The following is a 25,956-nucleotide window of genomic DNA, read 5'->3' on the forward strand; positions in this document are numbered from 1 at the left end:
CACAGATGTAACAGAAGGACTCACAAGAGCTCAGATTAAACTGGCAAATACTGTAGCTGGTTGTTTTACCGAAGAGAGAGTGTGTGTGTGTGTGTGTGTGTGTGTGTGTCCTTCTATACACACACACACACACACACTGACACAAGCTGTGATCTCCGGCTTGAGGCTTTGGCAACATTGCGCCAAATACCAAGCCAATAAAGCATGGTGAAATTAATTAAAAGAGATTTTTACTTATTTGTTCTACATTGTTTCCACACATTATCAAGAACATTATATGAGCTGTGTTTTGTTTTATTGCAGATTTTTCAGCCACACTTTATCTTCTCAATATTTGCGCGATGAAATGTTGATTGATGGTCTCTGGAAATGTACATTAATTTTCTGGTTTTGCAATAAAGTAAATGAAAGAGGAGACCGGATAGAGAGAGGCTGTTTACATGAGACAAAGAAGACTGTATTCTGATCTGGAGCCGTTTTGGAGAGCGGTCTGCTACTGTGTCCACAGCGACAAAATCGCAATAAAAATTACTGAATGTTAGTGCCAAGTAAGCGAACTGAAAAGGGCTTCTCCGTTTGGCTTTCCTGTGTTTCCTGTGTGGCCCGCTCAAAGGGTTAAAGCCCAAAGTGAACTGAATTGTAAGAAGTTGGTTTCCAAGGGAAACTGTTCGCACCGTTCCAGCTGAGGCGGGACAGACCAACTGCCTGACACGGAGGGGGTAGGGGTGATTCGGTGAAATTACGAGTTAATTTCGCTCCGCGTCGTTTATTAAATGCTAAGACGCGTTTTCCAGTGTGTTAGCACTCTGTTATAACACACGTAGTGATGTTGTTTCTTATGCGATCTGTTTATGACACACGAGATTAATACTACGACTTGCCTCCACCCCTCCCGTACAGCCAGAGTGCTGGGGTCCCTGCCAAGTCGGTTTGAAAAGAGCAGACAAAGGCTTTGAGCTCAGGACGCCCCTCTCTCTCTCTCACTCTGCCTACAAAGCCAACCTAGCTCTATCTTCCCTGCCTTTCTATCATGGAACTGTTTTTTAATAGGTGGCGTTAAGAGTGTTGGTTTTATTTTTTACTTTCTTACACTGAAATGTACGACCGTCTGGATCCCCGCTCGGCCGAGAGAGGAAGGCTTTTTGTAGGTATAATACAAGGAAGCGTCGTCTGAGAGAGGGAGAGAGAGGGGGAAGGATTGACGCTTTTTCCTCCTCTCCTCCTCCTTCTTCCTTTCGCCCCCCTCTCCTCCTTTTTGGCGGAGAGAGGGGTTGAGGCAGGAATAAACGCCTTTTTTGTTTTTTTCCTTTTCTTTTCTTTTTTTTTTTTTTAAATGCATTTGAATCCTACTGCGCAACCAGACCGGATCACGTGGGATTGGAGAGAGTTGGATCGATTTTGCACAGTTCAATGTGAGAAAAAAAGAGAGAGAAACAAACAACTCTTTCTTTTTTACTTCTGTGGATAACTGGGACTGTTGATACTTTTGCATTATTTGCAAGAGAAGGGGAGGGTGTTTGAGTGGGCTCTTTCTTTCAGCCTTGGAGGTGTGGAGTATTAATTCTTATATGCCTGGGTTTTGAAAAACAATGGAGACGCACATTTCGTGCCTCTTCCCGGAAATTTTGGCCATGATTTTCAGCTATCTGGACGTGAGGGACAAAGGCAGGGTAGCCCAAGTGTGTATCGCTTGGAGGGACGCATCCTACCACAAGTCAGTTTGGAGGGGGGTGGAGGCCAAGCTGCACCTCCGCCGGGCCAATCCCTCCCTGTTCCCCAGCCTCCAGGCCAGGGGCATCCGGAGGGTCCAGATCCTCTCCCTGCGCCGCAGCCTGAGCTATGTGATCCAGGGAATGCCTAACATCGAGTCCCTCAACCTGTCCGGCTGCTACAACCTCACAGATAATGGTCTGGGCCATGCATTTGTGCAGGAGATCCCATCGCTGAGGGTTTTGAACCTGAGTCTGTGCAAGCAGATCACAGACTCCAGTTTAGGCAGGATAGCCCAGTATCTGAAGAACCTGGAGGTGCTGGAGCTTGGCGGCTGCAGCAACATCACCAACACTGGGCTTCTCTTGATAGCCTGGGGCCTCCACAGGCTCAAGAGCCTCAACCTGAGGTCCTGCAGGCATGTCTCGGACGTGGGGATTGGACATTTGGCGGGCATGACCCGCAGCGCAGCCGAGGGCTGCTTGAACCTGGAGTACCTGACTCTCCAGGACTGTCAGAAACTGACGGACCTGTCACTCAAACACATTTCCAAGGGGCTGACCAAACTCCGGGTACTGAACCTGAGCTTCTGTGGGGGGATCTCAGACGCAGGGATGATCCACCTCTCCCACATGGCCTCCCTGTGGAGCCTCAACCTACGCTCCTGTGACAACATCAGCGACACGGGGACCATGCACCTCGCCATGGGCACCCTAAGGCTCTCCGGGCTCGATGTTTCCTTCTGCGACAAGATAGGGGACCAGACCCTGGCGTACATCGCCCAGGGGCTGTATCAGCTCAAGTCCCTGTCCCTATGCTCGTGTCACATCTCTGACGATGGGATAAACCGGATGGTGAGGCAGATGCACGAGCTGAGGACCCTGAACATTGGACAGTGTGTGCGCATCACGGACAAAGGGCTGGAGCTCATAGCTGACCACCTGACCCAGCTGGCGGGCATTGACCTGTATGGATGTACCAAGATCACCAAGAGGGGACTGGAGAGGATCACACAGCTCCCCTGCCTTAAAGTGTTGAACCTGGGACTCTGGCAGATGACAGAGAGTGAGAAAGTGAGGTGATTGGAAATGTTTTTTGTGTGTGTGTGTGTTCTTTTCTTTCTTTTTTTTTGGGATGGGGACAGAGGGGGAGATGGACGGGTGGGGAAACGTCTTTTCTTACTGAAAAAGAGAGAAAATCTTTCTTTTCTCTCCTGTGTAAGGTGTGTTTCTCCCATGTGACCGGAATTTTCTGTCCAAATGTTTTATTTTTCTTTCTGTTGGCCTTGCAGAATCTAAATTAGTGTTTGATATGACTTAATATTCTGCCTGGTAGGAAGCAATTAAAACCTGCTTTTGTTGTGAACTCATGAAAATCCCTGTTTAGCAGTTGTTTTGATCTCATATTGAGTTTTAATATCTCATAAATTCTGACAGTGGACTGGAATAACTTCAATGCAAATCAGCTCGTTTCGCACATTTCAGAAAGTGTCATCTTCCCTCGTACTATTAGAATAATCTGCTCCATTTAACTGACACTTGCTTCCAGAAAATTCCTGAAGTGAAACTTGCCTCCATCCCTAAAGCCGGCAGATTCCTTCTTCATTTAAAGCAAAGTGAGGTTTTAAAACTTGAGTATGAGACTTTTTATTTTTTACAGTGAGTCTGGATTTGAGACATTTACGACTAATCTCCGCTACAGCCATCACGCCTAAAAAACATTTGGCTACCTCGTATGTGGTTGTTTTCAAAGGGTGTATACTGTTGAAAAAAAAAAAAGAAAAGAAAAAAGAAGGAGGAAAGCGAGAATGAGAGACTGGGAGAAAATGTGCCTAAAGGGACTGTGTCTGCCCCCTCCCCCATCCCCTCCCTCCCTTCCCTCTTCCCTCCCCTCCCCTCCCCTCCCTCCTCCGCAAGCAGAGCTGGAGAAAGGGAGACCAGGACACAATCTAACTACCTTTGTTAATTTACCCCCATAAACAGCAACAATTTCCCAGAGAGAGAAAGGGAAAGCCAGCTGTAAAATCCAGTCAGATCGCAGGAGGACGACGCTTTATGCAAAAAAAAAAACAAAACATGAACCCGCTTGTGTACAAGAGCTTTTTTTTATTGTTTGTTTCCTTCATTTTGTTCTTTAGGGATAAAGTCCAACTTTAATGCCCTTTATAGAGACGCGTTGTGTTCAAGCTTTGACCAATGTAAAGGAGACAGATTCAGTTTACCCTTTGGAGAAATACCTGTAGTCATCCTGTAATACTACTACAGAGACAGAGGAGTATTACAGTGATACAATACGAGGTAACACATATTGGTATGATCAGGCCATTATTAAACGCAATATATGTCAGTGTGAGTATATTATAGGAATGCTGGGTATTTTTTTGTAAGGGATGCTGAATGTCAGTGGATGTTGTTCAGAGCGTGGTACTTCAAATTGAAGTGATTTCTATACCTTATCTTATACCCTTTATTGATCGAAACGAATCAGGGTTTGCTCTATGGTTTTTATTTTCCCACGTTAATGCCAACACAGGTCGCATTCATATTCATGTTGCTCTAGTGAGAGAGAGAAAGGTGGGGAGAGAGAGAGAGAGAGAGAGAGAGAGAGAGAGAGAGAGAGAGAGAGGAGGGTAGGGATGGACATCTTTTTCCTCCTCTTCTCCTTCCATCTCTCTCTGTCTCTCTCTCTCTCTCTGTTCTCCCTGAATAAAAATACCCTGAATCCATTTTGAGACATGCTTAGAAGAAGGAGCAATCGATTATTTTTCTTTTCTCTCTCTCTCCTCCGTCTCGGGTTACAAGCGGAATGCGTCTCTCTCTCTCTCTTTCCCTCCCTGTGTCTCTCTCTCTCTCTCTTCCTTTCACACACACACACACACATGCACACGCGTGCGCACACGGGGGCCCGTGTGTGCACGTTTTAATGTAATGCAATGACCTGCTAGAAAAATTTAATATACGGATGTGCGTCCTGCTGAAAAAGCTGTGTGTGTTTGAAAATAAAAAGATGTACTGTATATTATGTGTTTGTAAAGAAGAAAAAAAATGCAGAATCCCAAAATTAAATTGTTTTATATTCTTACGGTTAAAACAATTAAAGATATTTATATAATGAACGAAAAGAGCGGTGTGGACTACTTTTGTGAAGGTGTTGTCACAATGCTGTTTTTTTTTTTTTGAACAAGAATGTGAAAAACATTAGTTCCTATAAGGCAGTTTGACACTGTTTATACTCATAAGACGGTCAGTACAGACAGGGTCCTGTCTTACAATGATATTGTCCAGATTGAGGCACATTTAATACAATAAGGGCTTTCATATTAATGCACTGCTCTTAATAACCACCCACACATTTTTGAGTATTGTCCCTGATCAGTCCAGTCTTGCTTCTCATGAGGGCTGGAGGGGAAAAAAGAGAAAAATCTGTTGTGTTTTATTATTTACAGGGAAATTTAAAATGGATGCTTGCCGCCTTGATTTGGCTGCAGTGCCTGTGTAATTAATTATCGCCAAGGCGTTTATTATAGGAAGCTGTTCCACCCTGCTGATTTTTTTAATCATCAACGTCTGTTTTTTATCCTCAAATGCAACAAAAAGGTGTTCAGCTCAACTGGGGAGGGCAGTTGAGTTTCACATTTACTTCTCAAGGTTTCAAAGTGCAGGGTGGGGCAGGTGTGGGGGGGGTATGTGGAGGATTTCATGGTTTAAATGGAGGGTTTTTGGGGGGTCTTAGTTTTGGTTATTTTTGCAGCGTTTTATCTCACATGTGGCAGGGCTGCGTCTGTGCGGCTGCAACGTGCGGGGGTAATGAGATCTAAAGTTGGTTAGAGCAAATTTCCCTCTCTCTGCTTTCCATCAGGACGTGTCCTGTGTGTGAAGTGACACACACCACACACACACACACACACACACAGAGGGTTACCAGGCCAGTCAGTAGCCATTGTCTGTCTTAAGAAGTTAGGAAGGCAGGTTTTGGTGGGGGATTTTTTTTTTCTTCTTTTCCTCTCTTTCTCCTCCTCTTGTTCAGTCACGCATACCAGATCCTAGACCAGGCAGGAGACCCCCCACCCCACCCCAACTCCCCTCCTCCCTCCCCCTCCTCCTCTACTTGCTCCCCCCTACCATCACACACACACACACACACACACACACACACACACACACACACACTTCTTTTTAGCATTCCACACCATCATTCAAAGCATTTAAGCATTCTCTCTCTCCTGACTCTCCGTCCATGGGGATTTGGGGATAAAGGCCAGCAGAGGGATTGTTGACCACAGGGACAGAGAGAGACAGAAAGAAAGACAGAGAGAGAGAGAATGTCAGTGTTTGCTGTTTCTTAAGTTTGCTTTAGCTGGCCTTTGGTCTTGTGCAATAACACTGCAACGAGTGCACACTGAGATGTGAAGGATTTGTCTGTGGCATTTTGTGCCGCTTTTCCCCCAGAAACATCTAAAAATCTGTTTATGAACCACAGAAAAAAATAATACGTATGCTTAACAGTTGAGCTACTGTTGCTCATTCATTTTGTCCATGCAGTACTATTGTTATTCACTTTGTGTCTTACAGTGACAACCAACAAACTTGTGGTTATTGGGGGTGTTTTGAAAGCTGAAAGCTGAAAAAAGGCAACAAAAGAAACGCAAGCAAATTCAAAAGGAAAGAGGTGTGACATTGTAGTAAACTGAATACTAGATGAATAGAGAGGTGGGAGGCGTACAACACGGCCGATTGTCTCTTTATCATTTGACATTTGGGTCTGCAGACCTTTCCCAACAGATACAGGAGGGGTTACCGTGACACGGTCACGTCACACACTGCTACAGAAAAGGTCTGCAGGCTGAAATGTAGACTGACAAAGATACAATCAGCTGCATTCAAATGATAATGTGATACTTTATTAATCCCCATAGGGAAAAGCTCTTTTTGTCTCCTGCCCTCCACGGGGGAGGTCAGAGGTCGCACTCAGCTCTCGAACCCCACCGCCGGAAGAGCTACCGGTAATTTGGTGTCTTGCTCAAGGACACATCAGCAGGGTGGAGGCTTGTCGTGTTTTTACATTAGGTCACCTTGCCTGTCCCACCTGTCCTGTTCATTCGCGAGTCCTCGGAGGTGGAGCAGGCCACCTGTGAAACACCGGTTCTTCCATTTTTAAAGTACTGAGACTTTTTTTCCCCCAATGAAACAATTCTGTGAGGAGAATGCAAATTCGTCCATTATTGTATAAGGTGCAGCCTCAATTTGCATTTTGAATAAAGAGAGCTGAGTGTGAATTGAGCTCTGGAGTTTCACTGCCGGGTGTTCAGCATTATGTAGTTACAGAGCATGATGTATGCTCGTACTGAATATGAGCACGCTAATACAACACTTTAACACATACTCTCTCCTGTTGAGCTCAGCTCTGCCTCCCTTTTGCAGCAGTAATGCAAATTAACACCCAGTGAAACCACACCACTCTGCATCTTTATGACCTTTATCCCACAGTGTCTAATCCACTTCAAGATGTAGCTCTACATTTTGGGAAATACCACTCTCATATTTGTCCACAGGACAATAAGCTGGAGCCAGGAAATGGTTAGATTAGCTTAGCTTGGCATAGCATTAAGACTGAAAGCAGGAAACAGCTAGCAGCTAACCCGCTCTGTCCAAAGGTAAACTCCCTAATTAACATGTTATATCTCATTTGTTTAATTCTTATAAAATGTTTTAGCTTTGTAAATCTTTATGCTAAGTGAAGATACCCGTCTCCTGGCTCCAGCCTCACACTGTACCGACAGATATGAGAGCAGTATAAAATCTACTTAAACAAATGGCAGACCATGCTTACGTGCAGAAATCTACCACCTGAGGATGAGACTGAAAACTGATGCTGTGCGTCTCCCGCCTGGCTCTACCTCCCCTGCGTGGATGAATACCACAACAGACTGAGCAAGATACTGACACCACCAGGTTTGGGAAGGTGGGAGGGTTCATTTTTCCCAGTGCAACTCAAAGGTTTCAGCGTGGCAGCCATACAGAAACGTGTGCTCGTTGCACTGTAAGGCAGCTGGGATCAAAGCGCTCACCAAATGGCTTTATGTTAAGAATATATCTTTCTCCCAGCGTGAGTTTCTCTTCAAACCCACAGATCCTGCCTGTCTGCGTGATTGACAGCTTCTAAACAAGTTAATTCAAAAGCTTACAGGCACCCAAATTAGACAAAAGGCCCACATTTCTGCCCATATAGGTCACCGACAAAACCTTTTCATACTATAAATGCTGCTTTTTGCATTTGAACCTTGGTGTGTGAATGTGTGTATGTGTGTTAGGCCTGTAAGTTGTAAAAGTTGAACTGTGACTAGTGTGTTTTACTGCTGTCATTAAAGGAATAGTTCACCATTAGAAGGGGAACTGGGGTTCTTCACAACAAAGCAGCAGGGGTATTAGCAGCAGAGTGTTACTGCCCTCCCCCACATCTCCCTGTCTTTGGCTGCAACAACTCCTTGTCTGCCGTGTTGTCTGTCTTTCTGGTCTGTTTTTAGGTCTCTGTCTGTCTCTTGGTCAGCTTTCATCCCTGTTTTCTTTTCTTCTCAACCTATTTATTCCTCATTTTGAAGCTTTTTTCCTCTCCCGTCTCCTCATCTCTATCTGCCAACTCTCTCGCTCTCATCGTCCCCTCCTCTCTCCTTTTACCTGTCCCCAGCTCTCCTCTCTTTCTCCTTCCACCTCCAACTTTATTCCTTCCTTCCTATCATGCCCACCCTCCCTGTTGATCTTCTCCTTCTCCCTCTTCCCCTCTCTCTATTTCCATTTCCACCCGCCCTCCCTCCTTCCTCCTCTCTGTGGCACCTGGTGTTGAGGTGTCGCTGAGGTACAGTAGACGGCTCTTTGAAGTCCCAGGGGCCCTCGGGGCTGTGTGTGTGTGAGTCTGAGTGTGTAAGTGTGTGTCAGGAAACTTTTTTATCAGCAGCTCCAGTCAAGAACATTTGGCGTTGCTTTTGATTTGGGCGTCTCTTATGGTGAAACGACCTTCCCTGTGTAGGTCTTCGTGCGTGTGTGAGTGTGCATGTATTTCCTGATTACGTATAGCAGGAGAATTTAACTATTACCTATTCTGCTTTCCTCAACCAATCAAAACTGGACAACAATATTTTTTTCTCAAAGAATGTAAACGAGACTAAATATGCATTTTTGACTTCATAAAACTGGTTTACTTAGACTCTATGTGCACTTTATATGGATATGAAACTACATTAAAAAGAAACTTTAAACTTGAATAACAACAATAACAACATTACGAGGTACAATTAGTATTAGGAACGTGGTATAAACATACTGTAACTTACTGGGTTTAGGGCTGGCACAGTTGGAGAAAAGTGGGGGGAGGAGCAGAGGAAAAAGTGCCTCTGTCCTAAAGTCTGCTATAGTCAGCACCCAACCTGGAGAGAGAGGAAGAGAGAGGGGGCGGTAAGGGAGTGAAAGAAAGAGAGAAAATCAGGGAAAGTGGTAAAAACCCAGGGAGAAACAGATGAGAAAAAAGTTGAGTTGGTGAGAAAGAGAGAGAGAGAGGGGGGAGAGAGAGAGAGAGAGAGAGGAATCTGTGAGTCACTGTTTAACTGTGGGCTGCTAGAAGTCAGCTAGCCATGTTAAAATACCGTCTGGGCACACACACACACACACACATACACACACATACACCCACACACCAAACTCTTCCAAAAATTACAGAAATCTGCCTTAACTTCAACAATGGTTGGCACAAAACACACACACACATGCTCACACATATTAAAAGTTTATGCAAAAATCCTGCTTCTGCCTCTCTCTTTGCTGCCCAGCAGACCAGCTAATTATTTTCAGTTGGACACCAGACACGCACACACCTCTGCTGCACATTCCTCAGAAAGTAATGAGCTGCTTTTCTACAAAGGTAAGAATTTAGGCGAAGGTCAAAACTAATTCTTTCCATTTTGAAAAGTTTAACTTTGCAGCAAAGGGGGGAACCACTGACATCATTCAACACTTTAGTGACTTACTACTGATTAATTTTCTGCTAAAAGAAAGAGTGAACTTAGTGGATTACAATTATTTTTTTTCTCTCTAGCCAGAGATGGTGCTGTGGTTTTAACTCTGGAAACAATGTGCAACGTGATCCTGCTTCTTCAATTGTGTTTTTTGGTGTGAGGCTGCAACTATTGATTATTTTGTATTGTCAGCTTATTTGTTGATTATTTCTTAAAACCCGAATCAGTCATTTCAATGTAAGAAAACTGCGTAACAAGAGTCTACAGCCATGCTAGCAGCTCTGGGAGGGTAAACCTAAACCACAGCGTGGCTTGAGCTAAATGCTAATGTTCACAGTAACAATGCTACTATGCCAATGTTTAGCAGGTATATTGTTTACCATGATTAAAATATTAGGTTTGTGTGTTAGCGTGCTAACAAATTAGCACTAAACTGACTGACTGATGGGACTGTCACTAGCTATTTTAAGTATTTATTCAGATGCCAAAGTACTGGACAAATTAGACTTGCTGATGATGGCACTACATGAAAAATTTAAGGGATCAGAGGAATATGAATTCATCTGGAGAGGAATATGAATGTCTATACCAAATTTCAGTGCAATCCAAGTCATTAAGATACATCAACAGTGCTATCACGAATACATGTTCAAAATTTGATGGCAATCCACCAAATAGTTGATGAGATATTTCAGTCTGCACCAAAGTGGTGAACACACCGACCCTAAAGCCACACCGCTAGCATGGTTAAAAGCACAAAAATTTACAAGAGACCAAAATGACGGCTACAATCGTTTGTTTTTCCTCCAACCAGCAGTTAAAAACCAAAATATATGATTTACAACGATGTAAAACTGAGAAAATGATTCATGGCTAATGAAAATTTTATTGTTTCAGTACTGCTTTGGTGTATTTTTCAGCAAGTAGACTTGAGACCCTTTTACTCATTAGCTTCTCTGTTCATGAATTTATCACATGCTGTTATCAGGTCATTTACTGCTGTAGGCCTTTTGCTCATTAGGCAACAAATGCAGACATCTTCCATTTTCTATGATTGTGTACTGTATCAGCATTAGCCATGCTAGAGATCCTTTGACTTTCTCTTCAGCATTTGTTCTATTAGTATAAGCCATTTTAGTCAAATCACAGGTTATATATTTTATACACCTATAGCGTTGGCTCTTCCAAGCCATTTGCTCAGTTGATGTCAGATCCAGCAGATTGGATAAGAAAACAACACACTAAATCATTAATTTGAAACCATAAGACCCTGCTTCATTCACAATCAAACCGTGGACGTTGTTGCTGAATCTTTTATAAAAGCCTCAGCAATTACAACGGGAGACTGAGAATTATGCAGCATGTGATGTTGACTCCTGCTCCCTATTCCTGCTTCATTCGACAGTACCCAGCAGAGAAAGAAAGGAAAGAGAGGATGGGCAGGGAGAGAGAGAGAGAGAGAGGGATGACATGTTGGTTCTTTCTGGCTTTCTTTGTCTGGATGTGAAACCACGTGAAGCTCTGACAGAAATGTGACAGATACCTGCAATGTCAAAACCTGGCAGGCTCGCACACACACTAATTTGTCAGGTGAGGCAGTGTTTTGGTAGCGTGGGAGGTGTGGTGCGTTTCTGTGTGCTTGTCTTCCTATGCACGTGTGATTGAAAGTGTATGTGCATAATGCATGTTGGTGTCTGTGCCTCTCTGCTGGCTCTCTGTACCTTCCTGTCAGTTCAGCTTGTCATTCAAGCATCAATAAAGAGAAACTTTTTCTTTCTCTATACTCAGTTTAAAATTTTGTCATGCTTTTCTCAAACAGGGGAAATGGGCAGAGAGGGGAGACAGAAAACTGCAGCAACAGTCGAGTGGGATTTTATCACAGGTTTGACAGGAAACAATTGGAAAAGAGAGATTTCACCACATTAATGAGGAAGATTTTTCAGGGCTTTTTTTGGGTACATGTTAAGGTTGTTTTTTGGGGGGGTGGGGGTGGGGGGTAATGAAGAGGAAAGAAGAGCAGGTGGAGAGGACGTGTGACAAAGGCTGAAGGTTGATTTTCATTTTGAGAGGTAATATAAATAATTTGATGATGACACTGCATCAACTTTAGACAAACTGAGGGCCACTGGATTGGACATGGATATGAAACTATGGCCAGAACACAGTTAGCTTAGCATAAAGACTGGAAGCGGATAGATATCGAGCCTAACTAGCCTGGCTCTGCTCTGTGTCGTGATTCAAATCACTGCGTTTTAACAGTGATCATTTGACATCACTACAAGTGGATCCATGACAAAGAGCCAGTTAACCAGTCTAGCTCACAAATCTTGGTTGCTAGCTTAATGTTGTAAAAGGAACGCAATGTGGACTTGAACCATGAAAGTTGACAGCACATCTCCCAACACTAACGCTCATATATCAGACAATTGCTGCCATGGAAACTGCCCATCCAGAGGCTTGAAGCAAGGCATGGCTTCTACAATTCAAGTCCACAACACATGTCCAACATGTCCATATTGAACATGTCCAAACCTGTGGTGAATTTGATTGAGCCGAGAGTACGGGTCACTTCCTGTTCAGTCCAATTAACCCAGGAAGTAGACACTCAAACGATGAGAAAATTCCTATCAAAATGTTATTTGATATTCAACCTATAAAGGCATTATTGAGACAGAGTAGCTCTCTTATCTCCCAGTAAATGAATTACAGTTTCAATTTGCATGTTGCGTGAGTTGAACTGAAAGTGCCTCAGACCCAGAGCGTCCACCAGAGCTGTGGTGTGCCTGCTGATAACCAGCCTGCCAATTCAGGATCTGGCAAAAACCTGATTCACACTTGCATAGAAAAAATATACACACATATATAAACCAATTTTTGATCTTATAAATCAGTAAGAAGTTTGTGGCAGGGGGAAAGGATATATAAAATGAGATTCATGTGGGAATATATTTTTACTGCAACATTTACACACCAAAATTCATGATTTAAAAACATCCAGACTGCAGTGAATAGTCAATTCATTAAACCTCTATCCTATGAGGTTACAGTGACCCACACACGACCCAAGTAAGAAAAGTTCAAAGAGGGGTATTCAAAGCATGTAAAACATGATGCATTTCAAAAATAAAATTCAAATAATTCTGGCCTTTCTTGGCCTCCATACATGTGTTTTAGTTTCTGGCAAGTAATCTGAGTATGCAGTATACAATAAATGCAGAGCATGTGCTAAAGGCTGCACGATGTGTGCCAGCAGCCAGCTTTGCATTACTGAGAGTGGCACAGACCTCATCTTTCCACTGCTGCTTCAACAGATGTGATCGGACTTGAAAAAACCTGCAGCACCAGGTTTGTTTGCTACTAGAACACAGCGTGGCTCTAATGCTGAGCGGTGTGAGTCGTGGTCAGAAAGTCTTTTTTTTTTGTCTTTGACTCAACAGGAGGAGTGAAGTGTGAACTCAGTCACTGATGCAACCAGCCTTCACGATTCTCACAGAGAAAATAAACTGATGATGTGAAATGCAGAGACATATATGGTCGTAGACATTACTGCGCACAAGAGAAAAGAGTGAGATAATTAGTGTGTTTGTGCAAGAAAGACGAATGGAGAAATAGAGAGAGGCTCAGAGAGAGACACATGGGAGGTGGAGTGAGAGAAGATAAAGAGAGAAACTGAAGGTGGAATACAAAGAGAGGATGTGAGTGTGTGTGCGCGTACGCCAGGTGTGTATCTGCCGTCCCCAAGGTCCTTCTAGCTGTCTTCTCCTATTGATTAGTTCATATTGATCTGGCCTGGCACACACACACACACACTCTGACAAACACACACACACACACACACACACAGCATGGTTCACTTGATTTAGCCGGGCTTTGACACAGGGGACATGAGGGCACATTGTTAACACACATGCAAGCATGCACACACACCTGCACACACAGTCCTCCTATCATTTGGCCTCTTACAATGACAACCATCTTCTCTGACACACACACACACACACACACACACACACACACACTCTTACTTGTCAAACAGCAAACACTTACCCTGCCTGTTTGCCAGACAGCCAATGCTCATGAGCAAACAGGCAGAAGAAACAATGAGAATGAATAACATATACTGTCAGTAGAAAATTCAATGTCTTGTGCAAACCTGATAAATCCCGTACTCTGCTTCTCTGAAAATTGTTTGATTAAACTACCATATATACAAGTATACTGTATGTTTTATATATTACAGAGATCAGTTTAGCTTTCATGAAGCAGCAGCTAACCTAAAAGTTAAAGGTGCTGTAGTCACTATTTTTATATTAACAATGTATGTCAGCGGTATCACTGATAGTAACTCAACTCTGTTTAACTCCCTTCACCATCTACTGAGCTTTTTAGTGTTTTTCAGGTCATTGTTTTGGTGGTGTTTGTTTTATAACAACATAAATATTTTGGTTCACTCTAGTGAGTGAACACAGCATTCAGTATTCACAACTATTTTCAACTGAAAGTAGCTAAAGCCTGCTAAAAAACAAGCTAGATGTTGCTGTGCTATGTCAAATGCAAGTTACATATTTGTGACATCAAAATGTAATGCTAACTTTACAAACACAAAATAATGTGGATCAGTAATTAGCAACTCTGGGAGAATTTAGCAGCTGAAGAGTTAGTGGAGACCAAAAACAGAACAAAAAGAGAGTGAGTATTGGAAATGAAGATGTACAACATGAATCCAAATGATACTAATGGTGCTTAGATGTATAAATAGCCAAGTGTTTGCTAACAAGTTAGCTGTATCCACTTGTAGCTTGTTATCACTGCTGCTACGTGGCCAAAAAACATTATTACAGGTTTAATTTCATCATTCCACATTGTTACAAAGGGTTTCTGTGTTGCGTGATGTTCTGAAGATGCTGCTTCTGAAGGTTTTGGGTCACAAAACAGTTTTATCATAAAACGAACAGGCATTAGCTGTCAACTGCTGCAGCAGTAGCCTAAAGGCAGAAGCCATGAGTAGCAGGTTTGTGACTGGAGGGTCAGCAGTGCTGGTCTCTTGAAGGCAGGGAAAGTGCATTTGAGGTGACTGAAACTCCCCTTCTTCAAATAAAAGGAGAGGAAAAAAACACATATGGTCAAGTCAGGGTGCCCAGGGTAACCTCCAACTGCTCCTGAGCTGCTCAGTGGTAACTCCAGAAGACTGTTTGTTCAGGGCAGCTCCCAGTGTGACGGTGCAGAGGTGTGTAAAGGTGAAGCAGGGGCAAGGCTGACAAAGATTTTACACTTCTTCTGTGTTCATTTACAACGATGGAAGGGAGAGGGAGTGATGGGAAAAGGTGAAAATACCAATAACAATCTGGACACATTGTCTGCTCATCAGCAGCCCTCTAATGAGGAGGTTTTACTTGTCAAAACCAGAATGATGCATGATGGGACCTGGTGGCAGGCGCCCTGACAGATATCAATATGCGTACCCACATTTCTATACACCACACACACAGATACAGTCACTTTTTTTATTTGTCCTTCATCCAGGCTCTCTGCTAGACTTCCTTTTTTCCCTCTTTGTCTCTGAATCAGAAGAAACGTCACTGTCTGTCTCTGCCTTTAGTCTTTTGTGTGCATGCACACAAACACACACACAAATACAGTACGTGCACAGACACACAAACACCTGCACCCACAGAGACAGACATGCACACACACACAGAGGCAGCCTGCCTTCTGCTGCTGTGATGGCTCCGAGCTGTCAAAACATCCCTGCTTTTTCTCCCTCTCTCTCACCAAAGCAGCCTGACTGAGCTTGTCTATGCAGGTTCACAGAGACTGCTGTCTATCCACCCTCACTCTACCGTCCTCCCTTTTCTCTCTCTCCTCCAGATTTGTGTATCTTAGCATCTTGATTTTGCTTTCTCTAGCTTTTTCAACATGCCTTGCTGTCTTTTGCCTACACAAGAATCTGCATACACATGTAAAAAAATACTTTGTTGTATGTTATTCTTTTAATGTATTAGATATTGAAGGTGTGAATAATAATATATAACCTGTCATGGTCTTCACACATGTCCACACCAGGATTTTCTTTTTTCTGTCAAAATCTAAAAAAATAATCATATGAAAACTTTCTGTTGAAAACTACAACATCTGGTTAGCAGACACAGCCTGGTTACTGTGCTGAGTGTCAGACTATGTCCCTGTTAACCTGGCTAAAGGTCCTGATAAGCTGATCAGAATAGACTGGGACGCAGGCAGCAGGACGGACAGAGGATGCACGTGGGTTCTGTTTAAACTACATTTGGTGTCTGCCTTCGCAGGCGTGTTCACACATGTGCAGTCAGCATGTATAGTCTGCCTACTCATAAATTTATTTCCATAAATTTCAGAAGATCGCAGACATGGGCAGATGATGAAATTTACACATGGATCCACTTATTAAGGATTTTTTAAATTTTAAAACAGTGGCATAATGCTGCTGAAAGTCCAAAATGTGTCACTAGTGTCATTACAACCAGCCTCACATCTGTCATCTGTCAAAGCGACACAGAGTTTCAGCCTAAGAAGTCTTTGCAGGTCGTTTTCTGCTGCTGCAATATTCACTTTACTAAACAGTTTTCATGACAAAATGAATGAAGACACAAACATCTCCTATCAAATCACATGCCAATAAGAAAATGCTGTTGTCAGTCACTTTGTTGCACTGAAAACATATCCAGTTTATAACAAATCCATGTCCAACAGCCTGAGGTTTGTGCAGCAGCAGAGCGTTTGCCCCACAAGGAAAAGTAACACAAAGAGTTTAAGAGTGAAAATATTTCATTTTTCCTCCGAACCATGGCTTCCTGGTAAAATATATTTCTCCTCCGTCTTCTCCCTCTCTCCTGGTCTGTTGGATATATATTTTCTTCTCTTTCTTTTTCATACTCTTTCTCTTTTCCCCTTTTCACACACAAACAGACACACACACACAGGCACACACAGAGCTGTGTGTTTGGCCTGCAGGGTGTGCACAGCGGGAGGAATCAACCGTATGGCAGACATGAGGACGGAGCCAAATCTGGCTCGTACACATGGTGTGTGGCTGTGCCGCCCTTAGTGTGTGTGTGTGTGTGTGTGTGTGTGTGTGTAGCTGAAGGCTGCTTGCACTTAAATATATATCAGGGGCAGTGGCTGCCTAAAGGTGAAAGTTGTGCGGTTTTCACTGGAAGGCTGCCGGCGACTGAATGAAAACCACTCTCCGTTCCCTCACTGGCTACTGTCACTGTGCCCTTCAGCAAGGCACTTAAGCTGCTACTGCTTCAACACAACATAAGAGCATGGATGTGAATGGAGGAGCAGCAGTGAATGTGAAGCAGGTTGATACAAAGGGCAAGGATACACACTCTTTAACAATAGCTCCAGCTTATAACTGTTGGGGCTCTGAGTATTATTTTGATTTCTGTGTGTTAATGGCAAATTTTTTCTCACCAAAGTAAAAGACATTTAGAGGACATAAACTGTCCATGCTTATAACTCAGGACTGCAGATTTAATTATGTGTACAAAGGGTAATACACTGTATCTACTCTGTCTATGTAGTCAAGTCCATTTATTGCGTATGTGACTATGATGAGCGCGTATATGTAACGTCAAAACATCTCTCATGTCAGTGGAAGTTCATGTTTCTGCATGCATGTCCATGTCCGTGTCATTGCATGCTGCCTGCATGAAAATATGCATGTAATTTAATTGTGCGTGCATGTGTGTGTGTGTGTGTACTGCGTTTGCTGCCAGTATGCAGGCACACATCGAGTGTGCGTGCATGCGTGTGTGAGAGCGTCTTGGCTCGTCGTGGTTTTGTCAGTGCATGAAAATCATTTATTCATGTTTCACTCACTCTGCGTATGTGTGTGTGTGTGTGTGTGTGTGTGTGCTGAATACAGAGCCTTTGTGTCTTGCATGCATGCTCTAATAGATACTCTTTGCTTGCTTGTGTCGGTAAAGGTTAGGCTATCATGTCTGTCAGCACTGAATTGTCAGTATATGTTTTCCTTACTCATCTCTGTCTAACTTTTTCCTTTCATACCTCTCCACCCCTCTATTCCACCCTCAGTCCCTTCTTCTTTGCCCCATCTCCTCCTCTCTGGCTCCCCCAAATATCTGCATCTCTTCATCTTCTTGTCTGTGTGTGTGTGTGTGTGAGAGTGTGAGTGTAGGAGGGTTTTTAAAAATGCATATATTCTATAAGTGGGAGGAGGAAACAGAGCGTGGTGAAAAGAAAAATACAGCCTGTGTGTGTGTTGTGTCAGTTGAGTTGACATCTGATCTTGCTGAGTATGGTAAAGAAGAAAGTGCTGAAAGTACTCTGTGTGTGGGGGGGATCCTGTGTGTGTGTGTGTGTGTGTGTGTGTGTGTGTGTGTAACAGTGTGTGTGTGTGTGTGTGTGTGTGTGTGTGTGTTTCATGGCCTGTATGTGTCCTCGTTTCTGTGTGGGTGGTAAGAGGAGGGAGTAAGGGAATAGGGTGTGTGTGAGTGCACTTAGTTTAAGTGTCAGCATGCCTTTGTGTGTGTGTGTGTGTGTGTGTGTGTGTGTGTGTGACAAGCAGGGAGAAAAGAGGGGGAGTCAGAGGGAAAGAGAGGCAGAGAGATGGATAGCAGGGAGGGTGACGAGGGAGGGAAGAAGCTGAAGAGGAATGAAGGAGTGGGGGAAACTCAGAAAAGTCTAAGGAGTGAGTGACTGGAAAGAAAGAAAAGATGGACGAAAGCTGGAACAAAAAGACACACTTCAAAACAAAAGCCTGTTTTTCTTCTTCTTCTCATTCTTTCTTATTCCAGTTTATGATTCAGTGTTCGTCACTGTGGCATAAATGTTATATGAACAGCGTGTGTTATAAATGAATGTTACATCAAAACTCTTCCCTTCTGCCCTTCCTTCTCTTTCTTTCCATCGTCAGAAAAGCTGTCTCTCCAGAGTCTTTCTGACAAATAGACCAGTTTGATCAACCTCTCACACACTCACGCACACACTACATGTGACCGAGAACTTGAGCAGACTTCATCTACAAGCAGCCAAACTCCTTTACCTCTTTCTTCATCCTCGTTGTCCCTGTGTGTGTATTTTATGTTTCGTGTTTTGTGTCCTTGGTGTACGGTTACATCAGTGGGGAAGTGTCTCACTGAAGGAAATCTATCCATATTTCATTCCATGACTGCCGAAATGCAAGGAACGACAAGCGAGGAAATGGCGAGGGGAGCGGAGCTTGGCTGTAACAAGCGAGCTGGAACAACTTCGCTGCCCAAAAGCAAAGTCTGGAGACTGAGCAGACGGAGCAAAACTGACTTTACTTTGTCAAAGAGCAGTTTTACAGAGGGGGCACAGACAGGCAGGGGTCAACGCAGACAATGGGTCAATCAAACAGGTGAAACAGAACGAAGGCACAAACACCAACTCAACCTATGGCATTTTATTCCAGGAACTCAAAGACCTTTGTAGGAACTCAGGAACTTTGCTTGCATTTCAATTACCAGGACCTAATTCTAGTTTTGGTTCCTGGGTCACAGCTTCTGCACCTTAAAAACTTACTACTGCTGATACGCTCCGGGAACTTTTGGGGTGAAGTTTGCAGATCTGGACTTTGCCACCTGGTCAAAGACAATAGTGCTAAAGTGTTCACTCAGACTGTAAGCAAGCACTGAGTGTTGCTAGTATCAATATTAAGACTAAGGATGGGAATTCCTTGTAAAATATTGACCAGATCAGGCCAGGAAGTGAGGTTAGAAGAGTGGAATAATGAGAGCAAGCAAGTGAGCAAAAGCAGCTTGACTTTATCTACTGGTTTCTACAATTCAGTTCATGTTGCATCTCAAACAAAGTCGTTAGTTCCTGGAGTATTAGGTTGAAAAGGTCCTATTGGACAGAGTGACCTTTATTTCCACAGGGGCTGATGGGAGCTGAGGCTCAGTTATGCCTGCATGGGTCAGGTGATGAGCTGATGAGGAACCTCTGAAGGCACCTACTGTATGTACTGTGCACTAACAATCTTAGAAGTTCATTGTGTGTCACACCATGTGAGACCGGGCTAATAAAGAAATCTTGGTTGCCACTGCCAAAAATGATGCACCTAAAAAAGGAAAGAGGAAAAGGAGACGGGAAAGAAAGAACAGAAAGTTCTGTTAGAGATACATCTGCTGAACATCCAAGCTCAGACTGAACAGCCACACACACACACACTCTTACGCTGCAGTGTAGACAGGCTTATTGATTTTTGTGGTAACGCTGTCCTGTCACCACAGATAGTGGTAGTCTACCTCCTCTCCTCTCCCCCACCTCCCTCCCTTCCAACAAGTCCTCCAACCTGAACGACCATACAGGTCATTTTGTCCCTATAACTGCTGATACGACCTGTTGGAGCTTTCCTGCGGCGCCAGGTGTACCAGACATTTGTTGTCATGGTTACAGTAATAAACATGAGAAGTGTATGTAAGACAAAAAAATGTGACCATGGGTCACAAAATGCTGCATTCACAGACGACATCATATCTCCTTCCTTTTTCTTTTCTTCCTTTCAACTCCATCTCCCTCCACTCCTCCATCTTCCTCTGCTCTCTCTCTCTCTCACACCTTTTCCCTCCATCCATCCATCCCTGCATCCCTTTTTCTCCTCTCTCCTAAAAGGATTCTTGCCAGGATGAGAAAGACGGTGATTGGAGACATGGAGGTGGGGGTACGTGGGTCTTTGTTTTTTCTTTTTTTTGTTGCCTGTACTGCACACACACACACACAAACACACACATGAAGAAACCCACATATAACACACAAGTGGCTACATACACAGATAAAACAGGACAAATAAGAGAATGTCTCACCAATCCCCCAGAGAGCGAGGTAGAGGAAGAAACAGAGATTTCCTGCTGTGTTTAGAGGCTTTGGCAATACTGCTCCACAGTGATGCCAATACATGAACAGAAAAGAACAAGGGAGAAAGAAAAAGGGGAAAATACAGATATGAAGACGTACAAAAAGGAAAAAAGGCTCAGAAAAACATTCACATGCTCCAATAACCTTAAGGACTGATTAGAACCCCTATACTGGATTATAGCTGACTATATAAGGTAATCAGATACTGGTATTTCAGTTATGAATATATTCAGTTTATTCAGGTGCCATGTATGCACCAACCATGCCCGAACTGGATTCATCAACACAGTTTCATTTCAAGATCTGCCTCTTTGTTTGTATTTATTCATCCTTTTTGTCACAGTATTGTTTGTTGTCTGACATATTTGTTGTTTCTTGCATGCCACATTGTGTGTTTTTCGCCAGGTCTCTCTTGGAAGCAATCTTGATTTTCAGCGACACTGTAACTAAATAAAAAAGGTGTCATTCGTAGGTTGTGAAGGTTTCAAAGACTCATTCCTCACAGAACGCACATCAGCTTGTTTGCGCTGTAAAATCTATACAATCACAGCCTCGGAAGATATTGTTTCTCGAGAAGCGTTATGTCAATCAAGCCGTCGAGCTGTGACTCAAACAAAGAGGGAGAGACTGAAGTGAGAGAGCAAACAAGGAAATGTGAGTGGGTAGAGACCAGACTGTAAAATGCTGATGTGCTGCGTATGTAGCGACCTAAGGCTGAAGGTAGCTGAGGAAATATCACAGGAAAGCTATGTGGGGCAAGCATCAACACACACACATACACACACACACACACACACACACACACACACACACACACACACACACACACACAGGTCTCTCTACTTTAGTATCAACCGCCCAAACAGATGCACACACACTCTCTCTCTCTGTGACGATGCTATTCATATTTAAAGAGTCAGTCTTTTAAGTGAACACAGCATGGAATAGAAGATCACAATGCACACACACACACACACACACACACACAGAGAAGGCAGACAGCCTGCTTCTGCAGACAGGTATTCACTCAGAAGAGCTGGATCCTGTTAACACTACAGCTTACTTTGCCAGTTTTACAGATTAAATTAGCAAAACAAACACTTGTAGACAAAGATATTTCTATAAAATCTTTGTGGCACTGTTTGCACTGGTCAGACACTGACTTTTTCTGTTGATGATCAATGCTGCTTCTGTAAAATATATCCACATACACTGATAGATTTAGAATTAGAAAACATTCTTTACATTTTTATGGATAAGTGACTTAAGAGCAGAGGATCAGCTGTATTAATATCTGTTACTGATCTGAGTACCTGGTGAAAAAGTGACTTAAGACATCTGGATCTGTTGAGTATCTACAGAGGAGGAGTGAAAGAGAAGGGAGGTGGAGGGAGGGAATAAATTAGAGGAGTGTTTTGCAGCGCCTCAGGTCTTGGATCCCCCGCCCTCCCAACTTCTCCACCTCCTCTCTCTTTCTCTCCTTTTCTCTTCCCAGCCAGAGGAAAACTCCTCCACTCTCTGCATTCCTCCAGCATTCCAGCTCTGGGTTTACCTTCCCTACCTCTCCCTCTGCATCAACATCATCTCCTCCTCCTCCTCCTCCTCCTCCTCCTCTCTTGCCCATGGCTGTCCGTCTGTCTGTCTCCACCTCTTTCCTTCTATCCCTCTCTCTCTCTCCATATCACCCCTCCTCCTCCTCCTCTCCCCCTCTCCCTCCTCCCTCTCTCTTTCCCAGCATGCTCCAGTAGGCCGGCGGAGGCAGGGGGCTCGCCTGAACCCCCCTACCCCCAGCAGGGGCCCTCCAGCTCAGCCTGGCTGGCTAGCAGGCTCCCTGGCACACCTCCAGCACACACACATACACCTCACACACACACACACACACACACACACACACACACACACACACAGCTCTGCTGCCTGTCCTCATGTGTCTTCTTCTTTCTATCAGCCTCTCTTTCCTTCAGTCTATCTTGTCTTCTCTAACACTTTCTTTAATTCTTTCAGTGTGAATTTATTGGCGTCTGATGAGGATCTCTGGTGTTCATCTTAGTCATTTAGTTGCAAGAACACCTGAATACTTTATGGTATAATTTACATTTTGGCCAAACTACCATTATAACTGATATTATGTTAATTTCATATTGCACTTACAAAAGCACATGGTACAGTTTAATTCATCTCAGAACTCCATATTGTTCTGTCTGATTATTGTGGCACTCGATCTAAAGAAAAGAAGATGGTGATAAATGTTGCACTATCACATCTGTTTGGTCTCCTTTCCAACATACACCTCATTCTGTAAATACTTTATCGTTGGTTTTTGAGCAGATATAATAACAGCTGCCAGCTATAGAGTCAATTCTCCATGTAAGACATTCTGGGCATTTTCCAGGTCAGGACCTGGTAAGATGTCTGTAAATCTTTTACCACGGCTCTTAGAGAAGCAAAAACAGTAACAGCATAAGGATGCTTACAACATTTGTATTTTCAGTTTCCAGCAAGGTAATCCAATCACAAAGGTATTTAAAAAAGAAGAAACCATCAAATATAAGGCATGAGATGCTATCACTCTAGTATAACCTGACCCAAAACTTCACTAAGACACTTAGTTTTTCCTTTAATAAGACTCCTGAATGCCACTGTCTATGTAAATGTGACATGATTAGTGACGTAAGAGGTCATTCAGACAATGATCATATGATACATGTTAAAATCATATACTGTATGTGTACATATTTGAATGATATATCAAGATATGTACATACATAAAGGCATAATTATAGTTATGTATATTACAACTTTTATGTTTCGATGGGAGATTGATGTTCCTACAGTGCACTATATGGATCTATAGAGAACTGATACTCTCTACTCTCTAACACACACTCTTAGACACACACAATGAAAACAGAGAGAATATAGATTTTTTAAAAATGTATGTATAACAGTTTCAATGTAAAGAAATGAAGAACTGACTTTTTCCTTTTTTGACAAAACTATGAAACAGGTCGTATGAAATATGGATGAGAGAGAGAGAGAGAGAGAGAGAGAGAGAGGGGGCCCTCAGTAATTTGGTATTTCCTTTTTAGACAGGGGAGGAAGGGCCAATGCCCTCATTTTCACTATGTAGTCCACACACACACACTTAGACACACAGCTCCTTTAATGACCCTTACATCCGGCCTTAGGCACAGAGGCCTAAGAGACAGAGAGAGGAAAAAAATAGAGACAGTGAGATAGATTGATATATAGATAGATTGATAGAAAGAAAGAACAGTTAGGGGAGTGGGAGTTGAGCTGTAAGTTCAGACAGGTATGCACTGAAGGCCAGAGGTCAGAGTTCACAGCCCTGACACATATGAACACACACACGCACACACACACACACACACACACAGATAGAGAGAAAGCTATGGGAGTTCAACTGGAGGTTAGACCTTCAGGCTCCATGGCTCAAAGAGAGAGAAAGAGAGAGAGAGAATTCATAAGCAGCTGATTCAGCGTGTCACTGACTGGTGTGATTACTGCAGACGCAGAAGAAAAAAGGAAGAGGAAATTTTTCAGGAACACGGGTAATTTCGAGAATAAGAGGAACAAAATGAAAAGACGAGGCAGATGGGGGAGGGGGGGGGTGCGAAAAATTAGGTGGTTTAAGGGGGAGAATTTTGACAAATGAAGGACAAAGAAAGAAAGACAGACAGAAACCTCACTGAGTGAGTGATAATGACTCTTTTACAACTCAGGCAGCAGCTGAAGATGTTACTGTGTCTCCAGACTGTCTCTCTCTCTCTGTCTCTCTCTCTCTCTCTCACACACACATACACACACAGGGCCCTGACCTTGCTGATGGCAGCTGTTGACGTCACTCTGTGCCCCATCCAGAACTGAAAACTCACCCACTATGCGCACACACACACACACACACACACACACACACACACTGGATAAACAGGATTACGGAGACAACACACAGAAGTCTTGGTAAATCCTACCCAAAAACCTAAAACAACCCTGTCACATAATCCATTCATTTGTCCACAGTTATGACAATTTATAGCATTCACACACAGTCAGGGACAGAGACAGCCTGGCACAAGCTTATTGATTACAAAGGAACAGATTAGAGCCATAACACGGCACACTGAATATGATATACTTCTACAACATGTCACTTCTTTCCTTTCAGTGCACCCAACCTTTGCCCATCTGATTATTTTTTCATGTGAGTTAGTCAATAAAGTCCCCATTCAAACAGAGACTTTTTTCTCAGAGCTAGCTTAGTTAAATTAGACATTAGCACAGGACATTGTCATTATTTGTCATCTCTGTGCTGTAAAGTGGAGATCCTTTACTACTCCTGATACTCAGTAACAAAACTCCCTTAAGCTGTGAAGTGTTTTTAATCAGTAACCATCCCCCTTATATTCCAAAAGCTCCAGCGCCCAACGTGGGGCTCGAACCCACGACCCTGAGATTAAGAGTCTCATGCTCTACCGACTGAGCTAGCCAGGCTTCACAGAAAGATGACCTCTGGTGACGTGGACAAACATGCACCAGGTTATCAACTTTGTGTGATATTTTTTTTGTGAGTTGCAGAATTTTTGATATGTTGTTCAAGTGAATCTAAAATGTCTGACTAATGCAATGCACATGTTAAAGTGAGAACGGTGAGAAAACAAAATCTCAACATATGTGAAAAACATCCTCTGTGTAAAAATCCTCAGCACATAGTGGTTGATAGTTATATGCAGATAGATGAAATGTGACAGAACAAGCTGATGCAAAATATTAAATATCCCTGGTTACTTTAAGAGACTTCATGAGACTTCTACGAATGTACAAGAACAAATCTTAACGCTGTCTATTGCGACCCATCTTTGTCACTGCCACTGAAAGTAGCCTGACGTTATACTTTTTTCACTATTACATCTAAATGCACTTTTTAGTTTTGTTTTCACTCATCTGTCTGTTGAACTTCTCTATCCACTAACTCTCATTCATGTCATCCAAAAGCTCTGACGCCCAACGTGGGGCTCGAACCCACGACCCTGAGATTAAGAGTCTCATGCTCTACCGACTGAGCTAGCCGGGCACCTGCAGGAATCAAAAATCATGGATCACCGAATAAAAAAGGATGCTTACAAGACACATTATAAATAGCATGATTTTTTCAGACTCTCCAGGACATTAAAGATAAAATGATACATAGATGAGCTGGTGCACCATGCGATAACTCTTTACTCTTGGTTCAGCTTTGTGTTCAAGACAAGCTCCTGGAAAAGTGCAGGTAACAATCATCTACAGACTGTTGACCCTTGAGAGGTCAAGTTCAGATACTCTTGCGGTTTCTGCAGCTGATG

The 25,956-nt window shown here is 43.2% G+C and overlaps 2 protein-coding genes and 2 non-coding genes across 4 annotated transcripts in view; 1 reads left to right on the plus strand and 3 right to left on the minus strand.

Annotated features, from left to right (window-relative positions):
* wnt5b (wingless-type MMTV integration site family, member 5b) overlaps positions 1 to 25,956 on the minus strand; it is a 74,243-nt gene that overhangs the window by 26,827 nt on the left and 21,460 nt on the right. Inside the window, exon 2 of the mRNA XM_018693617.2 lies at positions 9,038 to 9,130. The gene's annotated coding sequence lies outside the window, so the exon portion shown is untranslated. The remainder of the gene's footprint in view (positions 1 to 9,037; positions 9,131 to 25,956) is intronic.
* fbxl14b (F-box and leucine-rich repeat protein 14b) lies at positions 797 to 4,831 on the plus strand. Its single transcript, XM_018693611.2, has one exon. It carries the CDS (start codon positions 1,590 to 1,592, stop codon positions 2,790 to 2,792), a length of 1,203 nt encoding a protein of 400 aa, XP_018549127.1. The 5' UTR covers positions 797 to 1,589; the 3' UTR covers positions 2,793 to 4,831.
* On the minus strand, positions 25,036 to 25,108 carry trnak-cuu (transfer RNA lysine (anticodon CUU)). The gene has a single exon. It is a non-coding gene; the product is annotated as a tRNA-Lys (tRNA).
* Positions 25,616 to 25,688, minus strand: trnak-cuu (transfer RNA lysine (anticodon CUU)). Its single transcript has one exon. It is a non-coding gene; the product is annotated as a tRNA-Lys (tRNA).

The sequence above is a fragment of the Lates calcarifer genome, linkage group LG18 (genome assembly GCF_001640805.2).
Source record: "Lates calcarifer isolate ASB-BC8 linkage group LG18, TLL_Latcal_v3, whole genome shotgun sequence".
Lineage (NCBI taxonomy): Eukaryota > Metazoa > Chordata > Actinopteri > Centropomidae > Lates > Lates calcarifer.

Coding starts and splice junctions, on each gene's coding strand:
- fbxl14b (XM_018693611.2), top strand. CDS start 1,590: ATGGAGACGCACATTTCGTGCCTCTTCCCGGAAATTTTGGCCATGATT.